This window comes from Cheilinus undulatus, linkage group 20 (assembly GCF_018320785.1).
Source record: "Cheilinus undulatus linkage group 20, ASM1832078v1, whole genome shotgun sequence".
Taxonomy (NCBI): domain Eukaryota; kingdom Metazoa; phylum Chordata; class Actinopteri; order Labriformes; family Labridae; genus Cheilinus; species Cheilinus undulatus.
In genome coordinates, this window is record NC_054884.1 from 20,797,562 (window position 1) to 20,818,983 (window position 21,422).

General features: G+C 38.6%; 1 protein-coding gene across 1 annotated transcript; it reads right to left on the bottom strand.

The window, feature by feature from the left end:
* Positions 1–1,852: 1,852 nt before the first annotated feature.
* lgi1b (leucine-rich, glioma inactivated 1b) lies at positions 1,853–20,448 on the bottom strand. The gene is made up of 10 exons (XM_041815933.1): positions 20,070–20,448; positions 19,864–19,935; positions 15,955–16,026; positions 15,254–15,325; positions 9,920–9,991; positions 9,024–9,193; positions 8,767–8,931; positions 7,186–7,406; positions 6,196–6,442; positions 1,853–2,770 (listed from the first exon to the last, which is right to left on the bottom strand). The coding sequence occupies exons 1-10, from the start codon at positions 20,252–20,254 to the stop codon at positions 2,421–2,423; spliced, it is 1,626 nt and encodes a 541-aa protein (XP_041671867.1). The 5' UTR covers positions 20,255–20,448; the 3' UTR covers positions 1,853–2,420.
* Between the last annotated feature and the right edge of the window lie 974 nt (positions 20,449–21,422).

The following is a 21,422-nucleotide window of genomic DNA, read 5'->3' on the forward strand; positions in this document are numbered from 1 at the left end:
AGAAAGATCGTAATTCTCAGGAAGTGGTCCTGTCTCTCATAGTAAACTACCCCTTACAGCACTGTCACTGTTGTGTCATCTCTTAAATTTAATTCCGGTTTAATTTAAAACACCTCAGTGCGGTGGTCCATCTTTTCCACGGTTTAAACTGTTATAGTTTGTGCATTATTTGATGCCTGGGTCAAACACTTTCTGCATTAATGCTGAAGTTCTTTTATAGACAGTATAATAAATAGGTGATGTCAATCTAAATAGTCCTAAATTGGTATTCCAATAGCTTTTACACAACCTCCTCAACCTCACACTCATGCATCTCTTGTCATAACATTTTACTCTTAAGTCAGTTTCATGAAGTGCTTGTCAAACCAAACACGATGTCAGTTAAAAACAGTTTCCCTGGGTCTATCTAGAAATACCTTGAGAAAATAACTATTTTCACATTATTGCTTGTTTCTACCACTAGCACTACCAGACTCTATTGTTTTCTACAAAAATTAAAGCACTGTATTTAGGTGACTTGCAGAGACATAGACAGTATGCCCAATAAGTGCAAGTACCCCTGTAGGGAGAATAACAGGGATTTAATAGCTTGTACTTCCTTTGAGATGGTCACATCGCAATTTAAGTGGAAATAGGTTCAAAAATAGAGTATACAGTATTACATAACCTTAAGAAATCAAAATGAAATGGCACCAGGCTGATAGACATTGGCATTGGAGACTGTGTTGGATATATACAGTGCCTATAAAAAGTATTCACCCCCTTGGATGTTTTACCCTTTTATTGATTTTATAAATGAATCATGGACAATATAATTTGTCCATAATGTCAAAATGAAAACAAATTTCTAAAAAGTAATATCAGTTAAACAAAAATATATTTGGTAAAATAAGTGTGCATGAATATTCACCCCTTTAAAGTCATTCACCTAATTTAAAAGAGATCCAGCAAGCTGGTGCTAGTAGTCTCACATATAGTGATATAGGGATCACCAGAGTGCAGTGAATGTGTCACAAGTGATTGTAGTATAAAGACACCTGTGTCTGGAAGCTTCAGTCACTGGTCAATCAGTATTCCTGGCTACCATTACACCATGAAGACAAAAGAACACGCCAAGCAACTTAAAGGAGGTGTTACTGAAAAGTGTAAGTCAGGGGATTGCAACAGAAAAATTCCAAGGCACTGAATATTCCCCGGTGTTTATTAAATTCATCATAAAGAAATGGGAGGAATATGGCACATGTGTAAATCTCTAGATCAGGCCGGCCTCACAAACTGAGTGACCGTAAAAGGAGACTAGTGAGAGAGTAGTACAGAAAAAGTCACTGTTGAAGAAAAGTCATTAAATCTCTCTAAAATTTGCAAAAAATAATGTGGGAGACTCCATGGTTAAGAGGAAGAAAGTTCTTTGGTCTGATAAGACCAAAATTTGGCCATCAGACCATATACTATGTTTGGCAGAAACCACTGCACATCCCCACGGTGAAGCATGGTGGTGGCAGCATCATGCTGTGGGGGCTGCTTCTTGACAGGCATCCTTGGAAGGCTTGTAAAAGTAGAGGGGAAAAAAAGAATGCGGTAAACTATAAGAAAATCCTGGAGGAAAATCTTAACTCAGTTTACAAGAGAACTACGGCTTGGGAGAGGATTTATTTTCTAGCACGACAATGACACGAAGCATACAGCGAAAGCTACAGAGAAGTGATTTAAAGACAACAAGGTGAATGTTCTGGAGTGAAAACCCAGACCTCAATCCAACAGAGAATTGGTGGCTGGACTTGAAAAGGGCTGTTCACGTCCAATAGCCATGCAGCCTGACAGAGCATGAGCAGTTTTGCAAGGAAGAATGAAGTATAATTGTAGTGTCCAGATGTGCAACTTATCCACACAGACTCAGTGCTGTGATTGCATGTACTAAATACTGACTTGAAGGGGTAAACATTTATAAAGTCACTTATTTTGCCTAACATATTTCTATCTGATTGATATGACTTTTTTAGAAATCTGTTTTCACTTTGACATTAAAAAGGAGTTTGCTCTATTTTCCAAAAAAAGCCAAATTATAATGTCCATGATTGATTTATAAAATCAATAAAAGGGTCAAACATCCAAGGGGGTGAAGAGTATAGGCACTGTATTAAATGACATGGGAAAGAGAAGGACCAGCCAGAATAATCATTGTTATTGTAATCAATGTAAGAATTCCAACCACTTAATCTTACGATTATGAATTAATAATATCTCAAACCTTTGCTGGAAGCATTCTTTTTGGATTTATAGTTTTATAAACTTAACTGAATGAATTGAATTTATTGCTGGTGGTTTTCTGGTGTAAATATGAAGTTTAGATCAAAATACCAAAAAAAAAAAAAAACATTTGAGTGTTAGTGCACATCATTTATCCAGAACTGCTGGTGGGTTTAATTACTTAAATCAATCATGAGGTGCTCGTATATCTGAGTCTTTCCCTTGAAGCTGGATGCAAGCAGGAACACCCGGTCATCAATGGAAACCAGAGAAAATGCCCGAGGTGCCTGGATATTCAGCTCCTGAGATGGGACAAACTGGCTCCTCTTGGTGTCCCATTGGTAGACCTGAGTCAGTGAGTAATCGCTGCCCAAGATGGCGTACTGCCAGTTGCCGATAGAGACGGGCTGGAACACCATGGAGCCACGGGAAGGAAATGTCTGGACCTCTTTGAACATGGCGCCGTCCCAGCGCATCACCTTGGAGTCCCCGATGAATCTTGTCAGGCATATAAACAGCTCACCTTTGAAAAGATTCAGAAGACTGCTTAGCTTTCAATTTCAGTAACTCAATCTGGCTCTGAAATAAAAGCAAGGAAACAGTTTACGTAATTCCAGATTAATTCATTTCTTGATATGAATTGCTCTAAAAGACTCCCTAAAAGACAAGCTGTTTCTATAGTAAGAAAAAACTCTTAGGTGTTTTACGGCTGTGAAATACAGTATGTGGAGGTTGTCTGGTAGTATGATATTTACTCCTACCACCTGTAAAATAAATGCCTGTGAAAGGCAGAGGAACTGGGAGTTTAAGTGTCATAAATTTACTGCAAGTTTAAAGAGGGGGGGTCTTAAATTATTTTGGTTCAATTAAACAAATGTTGGCACTGGATTAAAGTCCTCTGTTAAGCAAACAGCACCACCCCAGACGTTATTAATCATAGCATTAAACAATGAATAATGGCTTACAGTGCCATATGGTGCTCCCAAGATAAACTTTTCAACATTGATACAGTGATTTAGTAATTAAGTTGTGTCCCAGTTCAAAGGCTCTTTTTCCGAACAGTTGCATCCTTTCTTGAAATAAAAATGTGGGCTAACTAATATACTATTGTATTAGTATTTCTATTTTCAATTTTAATTATATTTTCAACTACAACTCCTGGCTAGCTTAAAGCTAACAACAACAGCTTCCAGTAACTGCAACTGAACACTGCCTGATCAACAGGAGACTACTGAATGCTAGCTACTGAGATAGCATGGGGTAGCGCATACGAACGCAGCAGCCCGGCGCTCCATCACTAGCAGCAAAACAACGCCCTACACTTACACCAGAACTGACAGCGTGCCCATGGAGTTTACATCTTTCCCGGCGGAGACTCAGAGACTGAAAGGAGAAGGATGCGGAGCAGCACGACACCTACAGCCAGTGGGGAGGAGGAAGAGACGACATTGTGCGAGAGGGCGGAAGCAGGGGCAAACAAGCCGGGCTGCAGGCTAGGCTAAGAGTGGCCCTACACAAACCTGTTGTACTGAGCATCTTTCTCCTGAGTGCCCACTACCTCGCCAGCAGGATGGACTACGTGAGGCTGTGGATTTCTAACCACCGTTTGGACAACTGTGTTTGCTGCTATAGAGGAGACGGCCAAACGTAATTTCGTGTTTTTACAATGCAATGACAATAAACGACTATCTATCTATTTTCTTTCAAAATGTAAGTAATTTTTAGTCATTCATTGTGAGACCATTCCCCATCCCCTATACTGAAGCCAGCCACAAGGGGGCAGTTGAAATATTTAGCTATACTAGTACCACTTCCCTGTGGGGCTTCTCTATTACATGGCGCAGCTCGGTTTGACACGGCATGGCAGCCCAGCGCAGCAGGGGATTTCCTTTTCCACCACAACCAGGCTACCCATTTGAGGGTGCGTCTAGAGCTGATGATGCCGTGTTTTGAGCCCTCCTTGATCTCAACACTGTCTGGTCTGAGTGATTTTACATGGTGTTAAAGCAAAATTCAAATTGTAGACCAAAAACACTGCAAGCTGCTCTTATCACATTCTCTCTCTACCCCTTTTCTCTCTCCCTCTCTCTATCCCCAATCAGTAAACAAACAATAATTCACACTTATCTCGAAAAGGAGAGGATTTTCCTGCATTTAAGTTAAAGAACAATCTCCTTATTATTGATTTGTGGGTTTCTAAAGAGCAGTAGCTGAAAGGGGTAAATCCCCCCAGCATATCGGATCCTGCAAAGCGCTTCGACGTCAGCGCGGTGCTCTTGAAGGTGGGGCTGGCCTGCTTTGAGTGCGGCTCAGCGCGGCTAAACTGGTGATGGAAGTGCAAATCAGCATGGCTTGGTTTGGCTCGGCGCGGCCACAAGCCGTAGTGGAAAAGCCCCACTGGGGCTCTCATGTTGTCAATCTTTGTCAATCTTAGTCTGCTATGTCGTGATTGGTGCAAAACATGTGGGGAAAAGGTCTTTACATTCTCTAGTAATAAAAATGCACTTTTAAAGAGTATAAAGTGGAAAGTTGACAGAGAAATTTGAAGATTTCATCAGGATTAGGAAGATGAATACCCGTTTATCCTGCATAAAATGCAAATACTGTGCTGCACCAAACTGAACCAGACTGCTTGAAATTACCCATTAAAATCCAAGGGAGCATTCTTTGCTTTGGTTGTCAAAATAATATTGCACATATTACCTAAAACTAATATAACACACTGAATGGAGGGTTGATATAAAGGTCTATTGGTAGGAACAGATTGTGTGAGAGGGACCTGGATGCAGCAGAGGACCTCCACTTCATAACCGAAGTCAGACGAGCACTGCCATATCTCGCCTTCTAATACCGGAAGTCACTTAAATGGAACATCTTCTTCGTTGTTTTCTCCGTGTGTCACCGTGTTTCAAATATCACTTTGTACAGACATGATATGTGATGGGAGATTGGCTGGCTGGCCGGACACCGATGCCACCACCATGTTGCCAGAGAAAAGTCTGCTATGTCATTCAATACAGTAAACAAGGATTGTGCATGTTTTCAGAATAAAAAGCTCAAATGATTAGATGACTATACACACACACACACACATATATATATATATTTATACAAAGATATAATTTCAAAATAAAAAATATTTATACATATATGAAACTGTATTAAATATAAAATTACTTTATTTTAAATCATGGAGTACATCTTTTTTTTTATTTAACTGAGAAAATACAAGAAAGCAGATTCTGCTTCTATGTTTCATTGTCAGCTATTATTCTAATATGAATCATTTATTATAAATGATTCATTGAAATCCATGTAATCTCATTATTTAAGCATTTTATTCCTAAAAAGTGTACAGTCCTTGTCTACTGTGTTGAATGATGTAGTGACTTGCCTCTGGCAACATGTTGGCGATGTCAGTGTCTGGCTGGCCAGTAAATCTCCTGTCGCATATCATGTCTGTGTACAGTGATACATGAATTTGAATCATAAATCGATTCATTAAAGAAAATGTAATGTTATCACTTTGCTTGTTAAGCCGAAAACTCGCAAATTTTTCATCTATTTATATTTCCTTATGTGGCAGACTTGCCTATATTAATATGGCGATGACACACGGAGAAAACAACGAAGAAGACGTTCAGTTCAACTGACTTCTGGTATTAGAAGATGAGATATCACGGTGATTTTCTGACTTCTGGTGTGAAGTGGAGGTCCTCGGCTGCATCCAGGTACTCTTGGATTGTGTTGGCCTTTTCTATTGGGATTTAACACTGTCAAATAAAGCTGATATTATCTTTAACAGCAATGTGTCATTTTTGGGGGGGTCCTTTTTATTACACAAGTAGAAGGAGGCTCCAAGAAAAAGGCTGGGAACCACTGCTTTAAAAGTATGTGACCCTCTGAAGTAGAACACAGCTAAAATGGGACTACAGTTGCAGCTCTCACCTTTGACCCGGAAGTGTTTGACGGAGAAGACATCTTCCATGTCAGGTATGTCTGTCCTGCGATCAAACTGTTTCTGGCTCCTGTTCCACTGGTAGACCACAGGTCTCTGGGAACTGCTGGACAGGATCAGGTGGGGTTTGTTTGAGATCTCCAAATATTCTACATCTGTGTCCCGGTACCATGGGTGAAGGGATTGGTGGGAGTAGAAACCATTGCCGTTCCATTTGTACACCGTTGTGGAGCCAGCCTATGAGAGAAGAATGCACATGATGTCTCCCTGAAACATGCTTGATTTTAAAGACAATCAATGTAATCAGGCAAAAAAGTCATGAAAGATCAGTGAGTTAAAAATTTTAGCATATGAGAGGGTCTGTTTGCCTGAGTTTCCATGAGCATATGTGAGAGCATATGTGAACATTTGGCAGTGCCAGGGTAATCAGCAGCTGTAAACTGACATGCTGCAGAGAAGGACACCAGAGGGAAGAAAATGCTGACACTGTGGGAAGAGTAGTTTAGAGGAGCAGAGTGCATACAGTCTGGCTACAATAACAGAAACACATGCACAGTATAATGTGATCAGTAGGGCTGCCCCTTGAAAGATAATGAATCGAGCTGTTGACTCCCGTTTTGTCTGTTGCAGTGCATATGCAAGTGTTTTAAACACAGAAAAATGCTGGAGCAATCACATTAAAGGGCAAAAATGTTAGGGCTGCAAGCTGTTCATTGTTCACATTGTTTTAACCCTTCAGAAAAAAAACTGATAAAATAGAAGACAAAAAAGCAACTTAAAAAAGTCAATCTGCTTTGGTGGAAAAGGAGAGACTCGGTCATGCTATAAGCATTGGCATAGCTTTGTATTCAACAGCCAATTTAAATAAAATTATATGCAGCATGTCACTAACACTCCTCTTAATGAGTTATATTAAAATGTTGCTTTGTGGTCTGATTGATTCAGGACTTTCAAATATAGGGAAAGCAAGAGCCACTAACCTTTGAGCTGTCCGCAATCACAAAGAAAGACTCTCCGTCAATAATGAATGTCTCAATGTCGTTGGGTTTTCGAATCTTCAGGATGTCAATGTCCTGGATCTTGATGAACTTATTGGCGGAGATGTCTCGTTTGTAAATGTGTGAGCCACCAAAAAGCTGAGCCACAATAACAAAGAGGTGGTTATCGATTACCATGGGTTTACACACCACAGTGGAGGTGCCTAAATGAGAGAAGAGTAGACATCAACACAATAGAATATATAAATACGGCATGAAAAATCATTTAAAATAATTTTTATTTTAAAACACAGTATTAGAAAGGTATTGAAAACTATAAAACTGCATCTCTATGCAGATGACATTGTTGTATACTTGGATGCCCTTTTTCCAAGTCAAGTTATTTGTAAGTTACAGAAAACTGCTATGTGCCACCAAACAGACTTTAAAATGTAATATGTGCCATTTTAACATGAAAAAAGTGAATATAAATTACCGCCAAAGTATTTGTGAGTGATGACTTTCTAAATTATTAAAAGTAAAGTCAGATCCCCCTACACTCTATGTTTGTTGTTCTCAGTTCTGTGTTTGTGCTTGTCTCTTATGGGGCTGTTTTACAGGGTTGGGGCTACAGGCTCCTTATCTCAGTGAAGGCCAGTGTTAAAGGGGACCCATTTGAGTTTGTTGCTGAAAAACACTATAGTATAGGATTTTTACATGTCTAAAAACCCCTCTGTTTCAGCCATGCACAAAACAAACTGTTTCTGTGTCTGTGGCTTTAAATGTTACTGAGCTGTCTGACTCTGCCTCTCTCAGGAAATGGATGTGGCTCTCCCGATCCTTCTCTCAGCTGGCATCTGTGAGGAGGCTCAGGAGAGGAGGGCGGAACTTTCTTCCAAGCAGGGAGGGCCAACCAAACCTGGGGGCGGTGCTAACTCCCCACATGACATCATGAGGGGAAAATCTGAGAACAGCTTGTTTAAGCACACATTTTCTGAAAGGTCGAGAATGGGCGGGAGGGTTCTGGTATTTGAGGGTATTGTGGACAGGCCAGGGGCACATATTTTTGTTAGAAAAGCCTGAAGAAGTGATTTTTGCACAATTTGTCTCCTTTAGTGTTTCAGTATATCAAGACTTTTTGGACAGTACTATGCCTTCAACTTAGTGCATGCCTCCAACAAAGTGCAACATCTACCAAATCAAGTCACTTATAGTTTTAAGACAGCTCTCACTATGAATAACACAAACCCTATGGCTTTTAACCAATCTAGAACTTGATTGAGGGAGTCAGTTTAAGTATTGAATAAGATAATGAGAGTCTTTCTTATTGTTAAAGAATGTGTGCAGGCTGCTTTTTTAGGTGTTAAAACTTAAGTGATTTAGTTTAGCACTTTTCTTTTTGTATTCCCCAAAGAGCAGCTTACCATATTAATACAATACAATCAACTGACACATTATTTCCCCCTGTAAATAATTCTGATTGGCATATTTATTCCCCCTGTAAACAATTCTGATTGGTATTTCAGCAGAAAAATATTTACAAAGGTCCCCTACAAACTGTTGTTTACTTTTTTATGAACTCACTTTCAACGGTGTCATAGGTCCTAAAGGTCATCTCAACATGATCCCATTCCAGGAAGCTGCACGTTCCAGCAAACGGTTGGGCAAACACAATGTACTGATCTTTACCAAAGGTGAAGGCCTCCACCGAAATTGACTCAAACTTCAGGGACTGGTAGGAAGCAAACTCTAAAAAGGTTGACATCAAAGTCAATATGATGAGGACATGATGGGAAACATGAGATGGAAAAGTTATGAGAGTTGATGGTATGAGAGGATACCTGATGCGAGGCAATCAAAAGACTGTGGCTGCAGGTCGTTTAGTTTCTTCCCTTGGTGGATGGGTGGGCCGCTGCAGTAAATCTGGTCCAAGGTGGCATTAGTGTGATGCATCCACTCCACCAACCACTTCAGCTTGCAGTCGCATATTAGATTATTGCCTCGTAGATCCCTGCGAGCATAATTAAGACATAATTTAGTAAATATTTACACAGAAAAATGATGTTTTTTTCCCTCTGGTTTCCTCTCTGTCTCTGTTTTTCTTTAGTAGCAGTTTGGGTCACAGCCAGCAAAGCCACAACAACAAGTGTCCTGTCTTCTAAGTAGTCTGTGCTCGTCGCCTACTCTCAGTCTGAATTGCAATCGACCTTGGTTGTGTGTACAGAATCCACACTCACAAACTCTAGCCTGCATAATTCTGGCTGATTGTTGCTGTCTAGAGAAAGCCTGGATGTATCTATTTTCTCTTTCATACTCAGACATTCTCAAAATCATTTTCCCCTCATTCACCACAGGAGACAGCTTCTTGAACAGTTTTGGATATTGATCTTTTCTTCCTTTTACCCCATTTCCCTCCTCAATCTGTTGTCCTTTGTCCTTCCTCTTCAGCACCATGCCCTTCTAAAATTTAGATGTAATCCTACAGTTTAAAAAAATTAAGAGAAACTGCTCCCTGCTCAATGTCTCTGAATACCAAAATGTGATGATACTTTCAATAAATATGGAGAATTTGATGAGTGTTTTTTTCTATTTTAAAACACAGTTTCTTCCTTAAATGTGGCTTAAATGACATAAATCCACATATATGTCTGTAAGAATCAATCAGTGATGAAACTAGTGAACCAAATGAATGTAGATGTTCTGTCTCTCACCAAAGCTTAAGACAGACTGTACTCACACTTTGGTCAAAGCATCCATGCCCTTGAAGACATCTTTGGGCAGTGTCTCAAGGTTGTTGTAAGCCAGACTCCTAATCAGCAAAGAGAGGAAAACATACACACACTAATTGAATTACACTGTCTCTCTACACATAATTGACATTGAGTCAGTACACTGTTTGGTCATTACGCCCACTTTTCAATTGTTCTGTTTGCTAGTTTGACGTCTGAAGGAAGAGATTAAACAAAGTCTCACAGCAAAACTATGACAAACAACCACATTTAAATTAGTCACTATGTCTTGATTATAAAGTGTTTGGAAGAGATTTAGCTTTATTGTAAAATTAAACAAATTGAATTAGATATAGGAAATAACAGGAAAGAGTCAATTTTATCCAAAACTGTGATATAGATCTTCAGGAAAGTCAAAATAATTTTATCCAAAGAGTACCACTCCATCATAAAGAAATTCAAAGCGCAACACACAGAAAATGACAAAATATCTATAAAATTATGCTCAACAACACCTGAAATATTCCACAGGTAAGCAGGTACATTTGTTACAGGTAATAGTACTATGCGTTGTGTAAAGGGAGCACTCCTGAAGGCTTTAACTTGACAGCCAGACAGATTGTTTCATAACAACTGCATAAATACAGTATATTTCACGTTCATCTTTGAAAGCAGCATATGTGATGGTTTGGCAGTGTATTAGTGTCCACAGGATGGGTGACTTGCACATCTGTGAAGGAACCATTAATATTGAGAGGAACATACAGAGTTTGTAGAACAATATGCTTCCATCCAAGGGGCATCTTTTTTGGGGACATCCCTACTTATTTCAGCAAGACAATGCCAAGCCACAATGACAATACACAACAGAATGGCTTCATAGCAAAAATAGTGCAGGCATGGGATCTGGCTTCCATAGAAAATGTATGATGCATTATAAATATACATCCAAAAAGATGTATATTATAATTGCTTACAGTTGGGGTAGGCCAAAGATATGGCCTACCCCAATTGTGATTTATTAATGATATCAATGCATGTGTGTTGGATCATTGGTGGCAGCATCCTGGCTAACAGCTACCTTAATTTGGAGCTGAAAAGTGTGTCAAGCTTTTATTAGGTCCTGCTGTTCAAATAACTTGTTTGTGATACTTTATATCCCCTCCCAACACTGTATCTGCCCCCTTTTTTCCATGTTTGACCCATTTTTGCCTCTTTTAACCAATTTTGTCACAACTTGTCGCCCATTTTTGACACGTTAACCTATTTGTGCTAGTTGTTAATTCCTTTCAACGACTGTATTTGCTTATTTTGCAACTTTGTGCTATTTTTCCCTCTACAACCCATTGTTGCCATATTTTAACTGCTTTTCACCATCTTCTTGCCCATTTTTGACCGTTGTTTGCTATCCTTAGGCCATTTTTACCACTGTAACCACAGTTTTGGCCACCTTTAACCTATTTTTCCAATTTCACCTTTTTTTGTATCTGTCTCAAATATTTAAAAATTTTACCTTAAAAGGAACCCTCAGACAAGTTCATCTTGTTAGATAAATTTGTATCTCTTATATGTATATTGAACTAAAAAACTCACTAGATATCTGCATTTTGAGTAATTTGAGTTTATAAACTCACCAGGAGGTCGCCATGTTTTGGTCTGCTCTGACACTGCGACGCACTGAGCCGCAGCGCTCCTCGCCATTCCTATACAGTAACCGCTGTTTCAGACTGGCAGCCAGTGTTAGGGCTGCATCTCAGAAACGCAGCATGTGTAATGCATGGAGAATTTAAGATTTGAGGTATCTTCTATTTTTTCCCTGCACCACAAGCATTTATTGGTCAAACTAGACAGTAAAATTATAAATGAAGAGCCATATTTACTTTGTTGTAGCATATATGTACACATTGGTAGAATAAGCTTGAAATCTGTTTCTTGGTTGAATCAGATGAAGACCACGGGCTAAAATGTGTCTGTTTAATAAAGTTGTTCCCCAGACTTCTACTCTTTAAGAAGCTTTCTGTTTCCATGTCATTCAAAATGTTGCAGGGAAAGTTTACAAGCTCAAATTTACTCAAAATGCAGATATCTAGGATATCTAGTGAGTTTTTTTTAGTACAATATACATATGAGAGGTAGAAATATATATCCAACAAAATAAACTTGTCTGATCATGGAGGGTTCCTTTAAAAGTTATTTTTGTTAGCCTGTTCACATTGTAAACATTGTCAAAAAATGTAATTCTGTTTAAAGAAAAGGGAATTACATTTTGAAAAGGCTGTATAGCACTACTGAAAAAAAAAATTTCATATGGGTTGTTATTCTTCAGGTTAGAAATAAAATATGGTTATCACAGATTAACCTTACATCAGACCATGATTTTCCTCACCTCCATGGGCACCCCAGTGGGATTTAGTTTCCTGTTTTTGATTTATATTTTACATACCAACTTTTCTGAAATTGGGTTTTGCTATTCACTGAAATTAAGATTCATTCGTGGAGCAAAAACATGTTGTTTGCAAACTATTTAAAAAGAAATATGAGATAAAAATAAGAACTACTCAAATTAAAAGAATGACGTAAGAAGTGACTGAACTTACAGTAATGAATGATTCACTGGCAGCAAGTTTAAAGCAGGCCTTATTATGTAGCGTGATAAGAGACTGAACTCCAAACTAGAAGGTGATGTGAATGAAAAAATATCAGCACAACTTGAATGCTGCATTATTTATTAGAGAGTCAGTCTTCTCGGGAGAGAGAGGCAGTTTTTCTTTGACTTTGTGCATGACTGAACTCTCCAATCATGATGTGGATGGAGCAGAGTAGACATGATTACATGATCAAAGTTTATGCCTTTAAATAATACATTTACTGTATATGGTACATTCAAAATATGCTTTTAATAATAGATTTTATTGTAGGGTTCTATTTGCAAGTTTTCTTGGGAAGTAGAAATAGCACTTTATACTTTATATGTGAGTCAGAACACTCACTTTGGCTTGGTCTACTTACAAGTCTGCCATTATAACTCTTAACACAGTGGAGGTGCATCTCTGCAGTGAATGGCCAGAAAACAGTCAGATAGAAAATTACCTCTGTAGAAACTCGTTGGTGCTTATATTATCAGTTTCTGCTGTGGAAACGGTTCCATAAAAACAATAAAAATATGACATTTCCTCAAAGTGAATGATGATAAACTAATGCATACAATTATTGTAATGCACAGCACTGCACAAACTCCTAATGTGCTAAGAACGACCTGTCAGAGACTAGGGGACAGAGTGTGGGTCACTTGATCTAAGGTTACAGAACAGTTATATTTAGTTTTGACCTAAGGGTCACTCACGTTCTTGCCTATCTTTAGTTTTGGCAAGCTCAGCGGCTCAATGTGAAAACATGTCTACATGGCTGCTTTCTTAATGTGGAAGCAGCCAAATATTTTAATGTGTAAGACGAATCAAAGCTAAAATTCATAAACACAAAATACATGTAAAACTTCAGTATTTATAGACCTTACAAACTTCTGAAGTACTGTATAACATTACTCAACACAACTGGGGCTTAGCAGTACTGATGAAAGCTCCTGTGATTAGTTTTTTACTAGTTATGAAACATACCCAAACCAATGCTGATGCCACAAAATGAACCACAGAGGCAAATATTATCAAGAGCTTGAAGATTGGCTTGAAAATGATGCCGCAGGGTTAATGTCAGACTATATAAGCACACTTCCAAAACAGCACTTTTTCTTTTTCATTTTCTACAACACAAAGAGATATACGCTCAATTCTGAGGACCGGAGAGGGGCTCCAACTCTGAATATTTTTTTACACGGATTTACTATATGAAGAAGAGATAACACATTATTGTGCATTCAGAAATTCCAAAACATTCTGGCTGCAGGCCACTGTCTTACATAGTAACATGAACTATGTAGCTAGTGAGGCTTTATTTGCTTAAGCTGAAGCTAGTGAAGCTAAAGCAAGCCTCCAGTGGCATAACTACTTTAAAAACAGGTCCATACATAATTTAATTCCTGATTAATTAGACATCTGACCTTTTTTGCTGTTGCTCACATTATAGACTGGTCAACATTCCTGAATTAAAACAGAAAAAAAGGTCAGATGACCAGTCTATAATGTTAGAAATGTTGGTATTTGTGAATAAAGTTATGTATATTTTTTTGAACACCTGAAACGTTGTACCAGCAAATTACATCACTTCCATTCTGACAGAGGCACCATCACATCAAAGGTCTGCAAGAGAGGGCATCTGAGATCTCTGGTCTACAACCTGACCCTTCTGATAAATGCTGCCTTATGATATAAATAAGGTGGTCAAATAATTCAAAATCGCCAATATTCTCAGAATTTCTGTAGTAAATCACTATTTTGGATTTTTGTTCTGTCTTAAACTAAGGTAAATTGACTTACTAGTTGGATTCCGACATGCTTTTATTTTGAAATACAATAAGTACCTTTGGGTAGATCAAAAATTATGACACAAACTTAACCAGTGATATCCCTAGATATGAAGCATATGGCACATTTGTATATTCTCTCATTGTGTACAGACAATGAAGTAGATGTAAATATGGACAGAAATGTTCATATCTGCCTATATAATAATGAACTTTTGAAGCTGTTAAAGTGTTATATAATACCAATGATACAATGCATCCACAATGAATTAATATTTAATTTTTTGTAAATAGTAAAGCAAAGAATATGATTGAGAACTGCTCTTTTTGTAATGTGTCTGTAATTTGTAATGGTTTTGTTATTTTGTGTAAACATTCATCATGAATTGGTGCAATGCAAAGAAAGACGGAGCACATTGTGTTGCCCTGTGTATAAGATATGCAATAAAATAAAAGTTTTACTTAATTTGACTTGCAGGATAAAATCAGCCAGGAGAGTTTCTAAAAGTTCCTCATTGAAGCCTTAAGCAAAATAAAGCTTTATGGCTGTAAAGGCATAATTGAGTGTACTTCATTTTGTCAAAAATATGCCCAGATGGTTCTAAAAGGCAAAGTAACATCCTGATCTGCCCTTCAGCATCCTGATCCAGCTGACAGCTTCAGACAGTAACCTTGTTCATCACCACAACAGGGAGCACTTTGCCTACCGCTGCATTTCACACCGTGACAGAGTGGCACAGAGAGGAGAAATGGAATTGATGCACCACTTTATGTTAATACAGTCTGAATTCTTACACTTTATTACTTCTGCCATGGAGAAAAACAGAAATGTGGAAGCATCTGTGCACGAAGTTAATGATAAAGGGTAAAAATAAAAAACTGTTGACATTTTTAAAGAATAAAATAAGGAAGATATTTTACTTACAGATGTATGAGTGCTTTCAAGCCCCGGAAAGCAAATGGAGATATTGATGCAATTCTGTTGTTTTCAATAAATCTGCAAATTAAAAGATAAATTGTTGACAATTACATATGACTGTAAGATGCATTTGACACCAGCAGTGATAAACTTCTGCAGAAATTCCCAGGTTTGAGAGATGTTTATGGGATGCCTCAATAGCCCAAATAACACTTTGAGAAAAAGACTAAAAAGGCCCTGTAATCTAACATGTGCTTCTTGTTATTTTGGCTAATTATGCTTCTGCTCATGCTGCTTTTTTGAATTCTGTTAAACTTTGTGTTACATGAGGCCAGGATACTTTATGAACAACTAAGAATCATAAAAATGCAGGTCGTCCTCCCTAATCAGGCAACATAACAGTAAACACGTGTGGTTGAAATGTGAGAGTGGCTTTAAAAGATCAGCTTGCATGCTAAATCTGCTCTACTTTTAGTGTAACAATGCAAAGATACTTGAAAACTAAGACAGTAAATATCATAAGACCTTTTTACTTGTTGTGGCAGTAAAATAATGATTTAGATTGATGTTGATTACTTTATTGCTTAACATTCCGTCCTGTAAGCACATAACAGAAAATATGCTACTTGCTCTGCATTTTATGACCCTTAACTTCACCAGTACAGTCTTTATAGCAAGTGTGTATAATTTTCAGAAAAATTACTCACAAATATTCCAAATGAGGTAAACCCAGGAATGCATCCTCATCTATCAGGTCAAAGGAATTTGCAGTGAACAATCTGTGAAGAAAAAACAGCAAACACCATTTTTATTTCAAGATACTATTCAAGGAATTTAATGGCAATTCCCTTGTTGTTGTTTCATATGATTTATTCCAACACAGCTATGTCCCAGTGCACAAAGCAAGGGCTATAATTTCACAGTTTGATGAGTTTGGTGTGGACAAATTGTAAAACCTGCTACATTTGTATATTCTTTTTTATTTCTCTAGATTTTTTTGTATTTATTGGACATATTATTTGCAGATTTCTTCCTTCTATCCTCGTGCTTACACTCTATATACCCCTGCCCCCACACACACAAGGATTACTACAGTATTGCTGTTTCTGATTCAACATTAGTATGCCTTTAACAGAGGAAAGTAAGATTGAATGATAGTGTGAGAGTTACTTACACACAACAGACTCATTCTACCCACAGTGTGTGGCTCCAGAATGAATGAAATGAATCAGAGACATGGCAGATCACTCCTACATGTTTTCTATGAATTGAATGAAAGAGAGAAACGGATGCCTCATCCCACGTTTCTGAGTCACCCTTGAAACCAGTGCAGTCATAATGATGTCCACGATTTTCACTGTGAACTGTATCTGTAGTTAAAAATCCTATGATTGTAACTTGTACAGTTTTACTTTGAGCCACTTATCATATGTGGGTTTTCATATTGCCATTTAGAGTAGAACAACTGCCTAGCAGTCAGTTACATGGCTCCAAAAGGTTAACAATTGTATTATGGTGAAAAGATGGTGGTGGGTGAAGAAAAAGGGCCAAGGGGTTTGTGCAGTTTTAACAAAGTCCACCTGAGTATTCTTGAGAAGATGCATTCAAGGAATGCACATCAAGTCAGTGGGCCTTTGACCTATGGCCCTAGATCTAATCTTTTCATCATCATGTCTGAGTGGATATTTGTTCAAAATTTGAACAAAATCCATAAGCCTTCTTGGGATATTGGTTTCACAAGCAATAAATAAACATGACACCCAGTGGCCTGGACCTTTAACCTCTAGAATTTAGGTAGTTCTTTCTTGTATCAGAGTTGACATTCTTGCAAAGTCTGAAGGAAATCCATCCAATCAATCTAGATGTATTGCATTCAAATGTAAGGGCCCACTGCCCTGTGACTATTAACCTACAGCCTACAAAATCGAATCTTTTCACTATCGCTTCAGAGTTGACAGTAGCGCACACTCTGAAGAAAATCAGTCAGTCTTCTAAAGATAGCAGGTTGGCTAGCCAAGCAACAAATGTTGCATCATTTTTTACAAATATACATGCATGTTGATGTATTTTTAAAGCATAATTTCCCCATTTATGAGCAATATTTTTACTATGGTTAAATTGAATTTGCTTGCATTTTTTCGCAGCGCTGGGCTATACCATTTGGACATTTTTTAGGGAAGAGTTGAGGCCCCCTGAATTTAGTTACTCTATTTGATACAAATTTTAGTCTGTTGACCCATTTTGTTGCTTTTGGTTTAATAATGACACTAATTACTAAGAAAAAATTGATTAAAAAAAACAAGCTTTTAATAGCAGGCTCCTCAGGGGCGCCCCCCTACTGTGGGCCCGGGTAATCAGTACCCTTTCCCCCCCTAGGCTATGCCCCTGTGTGCGAAGTTTGAATATTAAATCCATCAAACTTATTTTGAGATATTGGGTTCTCAAGTAAGAGATGAGCATGAGTTCAAACTACTTTGACCTTTGATATATGACTCTCAAAATCAAATGAGTTCATCCTTGAGTCAGAGTGGACATTTGTGCAAATTTTGAAGAAAACTCATTATTATTAGTAAGACTTTGCATTCACTAGCCTGGGTGGACAGAGGATAAACAGATGGAGAGAAGGAAAAGCCAAAAACATAATGCCTCCGGCACTGAAGCTAAAAGATCTATCATTTCATTCAAAAACCACTGAAGCCCTTAAGGCAGATACATCTATGCATTTCTCTTTACTCTGAATAATCGCTGGCTGTTTTCTTAAGATCTTAACTTATTTAGGATATTATCTTGAACACTATGTGAACAAAAGTATATTGGCACACCTGTTAATTACTGAATTCAGGTGTTTCAATCAGACTGATTGCCACAGGAGTATAAAATCAAGCACCTAGCCATGCAGTCTACGTTTGCAAACATTTGTGATACAAATTGGCCGTTCTGAAGAGCTCAGTGACTTCAAGCGTGACAATGTGGTGGATGCCACTTTTGCAATAAAATGGTTTGTGTAATTTATCCTGGCTGGATATTCTACAGTCAACTGTATGTGATATAAGAAAGTGGAAGCGTTTAGGAACAACAATAACTCAGCCACACAGCAGAAGACCAGGTAAAGTTGCTGAGTGATGCCAACAGCTGCTGAGGTGTATGGTGCATAAATCTTCAGTGAAGGGCAATCTTATTGCTTCAGCATACCAAGACATTTTGGACAATACTATGATTTTAACTTTGAAGACCCTTTTCTATTCCAACGTAACTGTGCCCAAGTGCACAGACAAGGGCAATACAGACATGGTTTGATGAGTTCGGTAGGGAAGAGCTTGACTTCCTGCACAGAGCCTTGACCTCAGCTCCATCAAGACCTTTGGGATGAACTAGAACAGAGATTGCGTGTCAGGCTTCTTGTCTAGCATCAGTGCCTGACCTCATAAATGCTCTACAGAATGAATGGGCATAAATTTCCACATAAACACTCCAAAACCTTGTGGAAGGCCTTCCAAGAAGAGTGGAAGATGTTTTAGCTGCAACTTGAGGGCCTACCTCATATGTATATGTCATTACAGTCCCTGTCAGTGTAATGGTTAGGCGGATGACAACATTTTTCTTATCAGTACAGTGTAACAACACTTGTTATCCAGCGTTACCGAGTTCATTTCTCAACATTTTAAGAGAATGACTGAAATTTACAACTTATTCCAGGAAACCCCTGTTTTAGTCAGAGCTAAAAAAAGATAAAGAAGTCTCAAGAAAACAACAAAAGTTCTGGGGAAGACAGCAAGATGAAATGCATGCGTGGATGTCCTCTTAAAGCCTCTGTTAAAGACGTCCCATTTAAAGGGTCTTAATTTCAATATGTTGAAGTGCTGAAAATCTTCCAGTCTTTTTTAGCTGAAGCAATCATGCAACACTGGCCTTGCACACCCCTCTCTGTTAGCCACAGAGAAGCTCCATTGATTACTATGTACTCTAATTGGGGTTAAGATACTCCAGGTCACCTTTGCAGTAAATAATACAAGAGGAAGGTTGAAGCTATTCATTCACTTTACCCACTTTACCGCTTATATTCAGCGTCCGTCTGCACATAAGCCTTCATGCACATTCACACCGATTTAATGCCAACTGAGTACATGGAAAAACTGATGCCAGGAAAACATTTTGTACTGAAACAAAGTGTGATTGGAGAATGCTATTAATAGTGACTTCACTGTTTATAAGACATTTCTACATCATCTCCAGTCCTACAAAGATGTGCAATAATGGATGTCTTACGTAATCCTTGTAGTCTTGGTTTTAATCAGGATTTCTGGATGCTTTGGTCAAACAGAGCATGTTCAATATTTACCCCAGGCTTTCTACAGTATGTCTCGCCTGCACATGCACACACAGCCTCTCCCTCCACAGCTCCTGCTGTTATATTTGCTGTGGCCATGTGGTGTATTGCATAATCCTGACACCATTACAGAGAATCCCCCCTTTAAATCTGCATATCAGACTGGAGATAAAGAAGTCGTCTGGAGGGTGGGGGAGACGCTGCCTCATTGTTTAAACATTGTGAAATATTGAGTGCAATTCTAAATAGCTAGGTAGATAGCTAGATAAAAAGATAGATAGATACTCACAGTAGTTGCAGGGCAGGTGTGTGAACAAAGCTTCCTCCTGTGATTTCATTAAACCCAGATTTGACAAAAGATCTGAATAGATGCAGAAAATGTTAAATAATAAATATGAGACCAAATTGGGACATGAGCATTTCTTAAAGCTTCCTCTAGCAACACACCATTATAAATTTCACAATAAAAGTCTGATGTGGTGCATCAATACTTACAGTGAAACGACGTCTGGGGGGAAAGTATGAGGTACAGATCGGACGTTCTCACACAGGGCGTTATCTTTGGTGCAGGTACATCCAACGGGGCATCTGGGCTGTCTCACCCTCCTTCCGTCTGCTAGTACCAGGCTGACAGCAGCGACCCACACCAGGAGCGTCCATCCTCTGCCCGGGTATCCCATTCCTTCTGTCCCGCTTGAGTACACCAACACTCCTGCACATGCAACTTCTCGGCCAAATCCTCCGGCAGTATCCTAGATGTACTAGTGTCCTGTTGTGATGATGGTAGCTGGTGTTGTTGTGCTCAGATGCAGGCTAGTGTCTATGCCTCTTGCGTCTCAATAGGACGGCACGGGTCCAGCGGATTCGTTCTGCAAGGCGCAGGATTACAAATGCGGGACATGAACACAAAATAGTCTCAGATTTATTTATGAAGAAAAAATTAACTACAATCAGAGCTGGAAAAAGACAAAATAGTTCAATTTCATAGTGAGTCTTGTACTCTTAATCCTGAAAGAAAACACAACAAAAGCAGCGTGAATTCCCGTGAGAGAGACAGAAAAGAGAAGAAAGAGAGAGCTGGAGGAGAGAGAGGGGAGGGGGGGAGGCCCTAAGGTGCGCTTTTTTAGCTGCACTGCCAGCTATTATTTATGCGCGCTTCAGAGCCGTGCATGCTTAATGGGAAGCGGCTATTCATGAGGCTGTGTGCAAATACTGCACCTGCCTCACTCATTCAGAGGCTTTTCTACCCTGCTTAGGCATAATAATGGCATTAAGTGTGAACAGAAGACTGCTTTAAAGTGTGTGGTTAAATTAAATATGACACATTAATTCAAGGACATTAAAAAAGTGGGAAAAGGAAAGTAAGACTCAATATCTTTCAAAATACAAAAAAAAATTGCCATTAAGTTAAAATAGGCTATTTATTGTTCTAATTAGCAGACAGGCGTTACGATAGGCTAGCTACAAAAACGATGCCATATTCATGATAGAAAACAGCAATGTATTTCGTAAATAATTCGTCCTTTTTTAACACAGGATGCAAAGCATACTCTTCACTGCTTTTGACTCCCACTTCCGGTCTTTTCCAATTCCCACATTTACGCCTTTGTTGACTTCACGGGTCGTGGAAAAGTCGCGAAACACTGCATAGTCTGTTCCCAGACTGTCGTGAACTTTCCCCCCTGGCTGCCTTCCCTTATAACCCGAGGAAATTGTCCAGAAATCACATCAAATGGTACAATACTCTCTTTGTTTTGTAGTTCACAGGAATAACCCTTACACTGCAATTTAGGAAAATGGATCCTGAAAATGTCAATCTGCCAAATCGATGTAAAAGTGATCATTTAT

Bases quoted from the DNA above. Each gene is read 5' to 3' on its own strand.
- lgi1b (XM_041815933.1), bottom strand. From the start codon at position 20,254: ATGGGATACCCGGGCAGAGGATGGACGCTCCTGGTGTGGGTCGCTGCT. The intron at 7,407-8,766 runs GTGAGTTCATAA...TCTCTCATTTAG, and splicing joins GACCTATGACACCGTTGAAA to GCACCTCCACTGTGGTGTGT. The intron at 6,443-7,185 runs GTTAGTGGCTCT...CTTCTCTCATAG, and splicing joins TGATTGCGGACAGCTCAAAG to GCTGGCTCCACAACGGTGTA.